Source organism: Halyomorpha halys, unplaced genomic scaffold, assembly GCF_000696795.3.
Source record: "Halyomorpha halys isolate HHAL.00 unplaced genomic scaffold, Hhal_1.1 Scaffold2901.1, whole genome shotgun sequence".
NCBI lineage: Eukaryota > Metazoa > Arthropoda > Insecta > Hemiptera > Pentatomidae > Halyomorpha > Halyomorpha halys.
Genome location: NW_027106771.1, coordinates 16,655 through 23,389, shown reverse-complemented (window position 1 = coordinate 23,389; position 6,735 = coordinate 16,655). Strand labels below are relative to the sequence as shown.

At 32.5% G+C, this 6,735-nt stretch overlaps 1 protein-coding gene across 1 annotated transcript; it reads right to left on the bottom strand.

Annotated features, from left to right (window-relative positions):
- Positions 1–4,012: 4,012 nt before the first annotated feature.
- Positions 4,013–6,107, bottom strand: LOC106691751 (uncharacterized). The gene is made up of 2 exons (XM_014437620.2): positions 5,935–6,107; positions 4,013–5,748 (listed from the first exon to the last, which is right to left on the bottom strand). The coding sequence occupies exons 1-2, from the start codon at positions 5,967–5,969 to the stop codon at positions 4,062–4,064; spliced, it is 1,722 nt and encodes a 573-aa protein (XP_014293106.1). The 5' UTR covers positions 5,970–6,107; the 3' UTR covers positions 4,013–4,061.
- Between the last annotated feature and the right edge of the window lie 628 nt (positions 6,108–6,735).

Genomic DNA, 6,735 nt, shown 5'->3' with positions numbered 1-6,735 from the left:
CTTATTTGTGTTTTTCATTGACCGCACCCCCAACCATCTTCTCCTCGTTTATTTATAACATAGTGTCAGTACCTTTATAATGGCGGTTAAGCTTACTAATGTTTGAGCTATAGATTGCAACTTGCTTCAATTTATTTGTTAAATTTATTAATAAAAATTAAATTTTTTATAATGTTACTATATAGTAACTGGGATCTTAAAAAGTACTCCTTACACTCGACCTGACATAGTGTTAGCCTTAGCTATGCAAAGTGGCATATAAAGATGATTGCTGATAGCAATACTGGAAAAACACCAGAAGACTGAAACAGTACAAAATGTTTCTAAAAGATCCTTCCTCATAAATAAGTGCAATGCTTCTTCAAATTGATAAGGCGACCTAAAGATGAATGTCAGGACTATATTATATGAGTTATGCAAGAAAATTTAAGCTTAAGTTACAAATTGACCCTAAAATAACTTGTAATATATAAAATGATAATACACAAAGAAACTTATTTAGGGATGTAGTTGCTTCTGATTCCTTCAAGTTCCATGATAAAGTAATATATAACTAACGGCTACTGCTACTGCCTAATACTAAGTTTTTGGGTTTTCAAATCATGGGAGGGGATGACAAGCCATTTCCACTACTTTAACAATGTTCCTCATCAAGAAGTTTTCTTATTGTGATACAGACTAATATCAAGGCCCCAATAAAGGAGAGATGATTTAATATATTGTTGTGACCATTTACAAAACTTCAAGTGGTAATTTCTAATAACGTGGTTTTAGGCAGACATTATTTTTCAAGTTTTTGCTTAAATTACATTCTATAATAAATTTTTATTGTTGATGATCTGATGTTTGTGGCTGGATAATCATTGTAAATATCAACTGTAGTCTGAGAGTTTGAAGGTTATGGAATTTTTAGAGAGATGAAATCAGAATATTATTACCATCTTCTGTAAAAAAAAAAATTCTTTCAAAGATCAATTATAAACATTTTATACAAATCCTCACACCGCTTTCTCAAAAAATTGAAATTGTTTTAGCACCAATCCTACTAAGTGCATATAACCTTTTTGAAGGAAAATTCTGTCTACTTTTACTTTGTGTGTAGTGAATCTTTTGTCAAAGAAAATAGATACTCCCAGATATTTCAGAAAAACTGAAACATAAATAAAATAAATCTTATTAAAGGATCCCTCCCTGACTCAGTCTCTCATTGAATATTTTGCCATATTCATCTGAACACATAGCATTAGTGCTCAGTTTGATTTTTGAAGTATGTTATTTCTCAACATAGCTCTTTTTTTTTCTTTTTTTTTCGTATTATGGCTAACTTGATGGTCAAATATAAAAGTTGCAATGAGATGTAGATAGTTGACCGTAGATTAATGCTTGTAGAAGTTTGTCGGTAAATAAGGCATAAAATAAATAAATATTGTTTTGTTTATTTATGTTGTTCTTTGCTGACCGCACCCCCCGATAAACTTCTTCAGGCATAAAAGTTGCAAGTTAACCTAGAAGTAATTTTAAACTAAACTAATCCTTTGGAAGGTTTCTAATGTAAAACTGTTTGCAAAATCTACCACTGATCTAGGTTCATTCAAATTTTAAGGTATTTTTATTGGAATAAAAGAAAACATCAATAATTTGTTTATTCATTCACCATTTCGAATGCCAACAAAATTGATCTGGAGCATTTTATTTTTTTTTTAATTCTTGCTTATTATGGGTCACACTTAACTTCTAACAGTCTTGTGACTAACCTGAGAAACATAGCAGTAATTTTGTCTCCACTTAATGTTTTGATAAAGGCCTATCATTATTAAACTTAGGTTCATTGTCCCATTATTTTAAATCAGTCCAACTATGGTTATAGAGATTTGCATCTCATTTCAGTCAGAATGACATAAGCCACCCTTAACCTACATTACAGTTTGGTTGCAGCTGATAAGAAGGCCTTGGTCTACTTGAGCTTCCTGAGGGGTTCTTGTCCCCCATGATAGGTCTGTTTTAATCCTCTTGTAGTCATATACCCACCTTAATTTTTTTTTATGGCCAAGTTTATCGTGAATCAAATTTTGGCGAAATATCTGAGAAAATGGCGAAGGAATTTGTTTTTTATTTGAACATATTTACTTTCGAATAGCATTTATCTCGCTTCCCATTAAAACTAGATCGATCTTTCTAGCCTTCACGACCATTTGTATCATTCATTTCCTTGTTTTTGTAAACTTCTCCTTTAACTTTCACAACTCTGGCTAATTGGTTAATGAGTTTAACAATTCCCATTATTTTTATTTGTGTAAGACACTTTTAAGAAATCGCTCTACAAGTTTTTGTCAAAAACTGCTATACAGGTTGCAACAATTGTGCAACTTGGTACTCTTGCTATCCTTATCTCTCAAAAGATTTCGGTCTCGAGCGATTCATCATCACAGTTGTGCAACACGACAAACTATTCCATTCATCGTCCAAATTTTTCTATACAGTTTGATCGTGAGAGGCCTTTAGCCAATATTTGTTCTCTTATTTTGAATGTCTATTATGCATCATTACATCGAAGAGTTCTCAAATTTTGCTTTAAAGTTTAATAGAAATTGCATGAATGTTCACAACTCCAAGTCTTCTTCCTCAGCAGATTTACAATGCAAGTGAAAGTGGTATTTTTTTGGAAACTTCTGCCAGAAAAGACGTTTGTTTATAAACATGAAGCTCAAGCCACAGGTCGAAAGATATCTAATGCGCTTATAACTTTTAGTTATATTCCGTGCCAGCAAGTCCTTCGCGTACGTATGAGAGAATAAGCAGTGAAGAAGTTTTTGCAGAAGTCTCAGAAAAAAAAAAAAAAAAAAAAAAAACATCGAAAAATAAATAATGGACTTCTTTAAAAAAGATTAATTTTTTAAAACTCCAAACTGTTAAATTTCCAATAAAATTTGTAAAAAATAGTTATGTACATTCATATTGTTGAATTTTCGTACATCATTTTTGCTAACTAAATTTCTATAATCCGAACGTTTTAGTAATCCACACACCCTCCTGCAGCGATTAGTTCGGATTTCTGAGATTACACTGTATTACCATTTCATATGGGTCTACCAAGAAAGAAATTTTGGGTCAGTTTGGTGTAGTGAATGACCCTAAAAAAGAAAGACACTTTTTTCATATCAGATTACTCCATGAGTTTCATAGCAAAACTGACTGCTGGAAAAAGAGGTTTACTTTGAGTCCCTTTGGGGCTATACCAGAATACCTCTACTTCGTATGCCTATATTTTGTGACTTGCAGCTTTAACGTCCTTCCACCTTTTTTTCCTAGTTCCCTCGAATTCTAAGGACTGACTTTGACTTTCTAGATCAAGAGATCGATTGGTGCTGTCTCCTAGTGTAACCTTATCCTAAACAATGTTTGGAGACTGGTTCCCTCCTCCGTTGTGGTAACGTCGGGAGACTGATGCCCTTTCTCTTAACCACCGTCTATCCTAGCTGCTCTGTCTTAGTCTATATCTCATTCCTACCAATTTTCTTATATTGGTACGAACAGTATGAAGGACATGCAGTATCGAGGCTTTTTGAGGGTTTTTGTCTACTTTTCGACGGTCTGATTCTCACAAAATGATTTCTATCAGATCAAAGTTTCGGCTTAAATTTGTATTTCTTTTTTACTCGATGAGATTAACGATTTGCTATTTAAGTATTTTGCTTGATTTGATTTAGACTACCTTCTAACTACGGCGTGGCGTGTTGGACAAGTCTCAGCGACCATTTTGCTTTTGTCTGAGATGCCCTGAGTTGTGCATTTGTCTTGTAAGATTTACTTTTCTTTAAAAATACCATTTTATAAGAGTCTAATTATGACAAAAAGGTTTTTGTGCATTGTGTTAGAAATAATTGTAAAGAAATGAAATTATTCTTTTTACTTTTAGTTACGAAACAATTAGGAATAAGTGTTTTTTAATAGTTCTAATATTTTATTATAACTTATGCATATGAAAAAAAAACACAATTAATTCTGGTAAAAATAATTATATCATCAAGGTGTATTATTTTTATTGTGATTAAAACAAAGATTTAAGTAAAAACTGGTTTAGGCATTTTTTCTAGTGATTGAATTTTTGTTAAATATAGTTTATTAATTTTCTTTTTTGCACTTTTTGTCATGTTGAAACCCAAATTCTCCAAAACGTTGGCCAATTTCGGCCTGTTTTTGTACCGCCTAACGTTGATATTGCACAACATGAGCGAATTTAACATGTCCATGACAGCTTCATATTTCAGGTTTGGGAAACAAACATTAAAGTTTTGTTCATTGAATACTTCTTTCAGTTTGGTTTTTTGATTATTTTTTAGAAGTTCCCCATACAAATATATCAACTCTTGTTTCGATTCACTAGGGAGCTCGAATCCAATATTTTCCAGTACATCAATCAAGTCGTATTTACTCAAAAGATAGTTTTCTGAAAATTTCTTCTTTATTTTTTTGTAAAGCCTAGTATTTTCAATAAATTTAGTAAACTTATTGAATCTATACTTCTTTTTGCTTTCGTCTTCGACACTACTCTTAATATTTAGGTTCCTATACACTGTATCAGCTGTGGTTATATTTTTTATTTTTATCTCGTTAATATTTTTGCTAATTATTTGTTCCTCGGATGTATTGTTGCCGTATTTTCTATATTTTTTGTTTTTATTATCATCGTCATCTGAATAAAATGTATCTATTTCTTTTCCTTTCGTTCCTTTTCTTTCAATTGGCTGGTCCCAATCCGAAAGTTTCTTGTATTTAATGTCTTCATTTAGTTGCCTCTCTACAAGTAATTGTTTTAAGATTTTTGTCAAATTGTATGTTTCTTCTAGATAGTTGTTGAGGTAATCCTTACAGACTTGTCGCAATTCTTCCCTCAAGCTCTTGGAAACATTTAACCCAGGGTCTTCAATAAGGTCTATAATGTTCTGCATCTTATCCATCGGGTTATAATTATCGACGATGATATGTTGTCTTTCACTTTTGGTCGTGTTTATCTTTTTGCGAACTAATCTTCTTTTCGTTACATTTCTTCTTTGGAGTCGGTTACTACTACGATCGTATTGCTTGGTATTATTCAGTGTTTTATCTTTATCTATATATGAATTATTTTGCAAAATATTCAGATATTTTTTGTATAGTATGTTCCTCACTGGCGGACTTCTCCTTGCTAAAACTTTGAGGTAGCCCATCGGATCTACCTTTTTTAATATTTCGTCTTCATCCTTCAAATGCAGTTTTATAATTGAGTTGTTTGCTTTCGGTAGATGGACACTTTTCAGATAATCTAGATCACGTTTAGTATTGATGTCCTGGATTATACTGTGGTCGTCGATACGCTTCTGTAAAGTGATGAGCTCTAGCAGATGCCTTATATATATTCCTGAAAGTGGAAATCCACCTGTAATCAAGTCGCATTTCCTATACAGTTTGCTCAACTCGTTGATCCTCCATTCGAGGTTGTCATCATGATACTTCGATCGCGCCATGTCGTAGACCCATTTTGGGAACCGTTTGTCATTTTCTAACCATAAGAGATAGGCAACGGAAGGTGGATATGCTGATTGGAAGTCGCAAGGAAACTTGCTATGTCGGCTCTTCCTCGAAAATTTGTTTCCATTCGCTTGGTGCTTGTCAAACTCCTGCAAGCTATCGTAGTCCATAGAAATCTTCGTGTCTTCATCTTGTATGACTTCGAAATGGCTCCGAACCGTGATCGGGCCGTAATAGTACCTATTTAGGAGAAAGATTTGTTTAACCAATTCCTATAAATTTAAAATTGTCTTAATATGTACATGTTATAACTATTGAAGATATCATTGAGCTATGCTAATACTGACTCTAAATATTATTTTTCACCAGTCAATAATTTATATTTAAATTACTGATATTATTAATATGTATTCTTGGACAACTTACCAATACAAAAGTATGATAAACACAAACTGTGTCATTCGGCGTCATAGGTAACTCACTACAGTGGAACTAAAAAGCCTTGGTAATTGTTCCCTCGCGATCAACTAACTCAAAAGTAAAGGAATTTCTTGTCCATCTTCTAACTATTGTTTGTCTCTCTTTCACTACATTTTTAAATTATGGAACAGCTGATCTATAAATGTATTGTTGACGAAATGTGATTTCTATAATATGTTGAAAAAAGATTAGTCGCTAACAATAATATGTTGATCTGTTTGTCAAGATGGTAAAAAAAAATGAGGGAAGCAATTGGTGTATAAATACTGTTGTTCTATTTAACAAATTAATTGTTGTTGTTAAGTTCCTTTCTTTTTGTATATTTACGGTAATGCTCTCATGTACCCCTAGTATGAAAAGAAGATGATTAGCTCACTAAATTATTCTGACTAGATTAGGAAGGTGTTATTTATTCTCTCTGACCACTACGAAATTAAAGTTAACACTCTCAGGGTTGATTTGAACCTATGTCGATCCTGGTATGGGATTATAAGCAAGCTCGCTCATAGCTGCCTCTAAATACCGTTTTTTTGTTTTTAAATATAGTCAGTGAAAATATATTATTGCCATTAAAGGGTATAGATATATTAAATCTAGAAATTCTACTGGATTGCATTTAAGATTGGCATGGCCGAATTCTTTTTATATACGAGTACTGTTTCTGATATTAGTTTCTAGAGGATTACTTAGTGTATAAGTCTAAGGAACTTATACTCTAAAACAGTAGTTCCTAAACTAGGTGTCGCA

What these genes read in the sequence shown, in the direction of transcription:
- LOC106691751 (XM_014437620.2), bottom strand. Translation starts at nt 5,969, where the DNA reads ATGACACAGTTTGTGTTTATCATACTTTTGTATTG. An exon ending in TTTATCATACTTTTGTATTG is followed by an intron (nt 5,749 to 5,934) that starts GTAAGTTGTCCA and finishes TCTCCTAAATAG; the next exon opens with GTACTATTACGGCCCGATCA.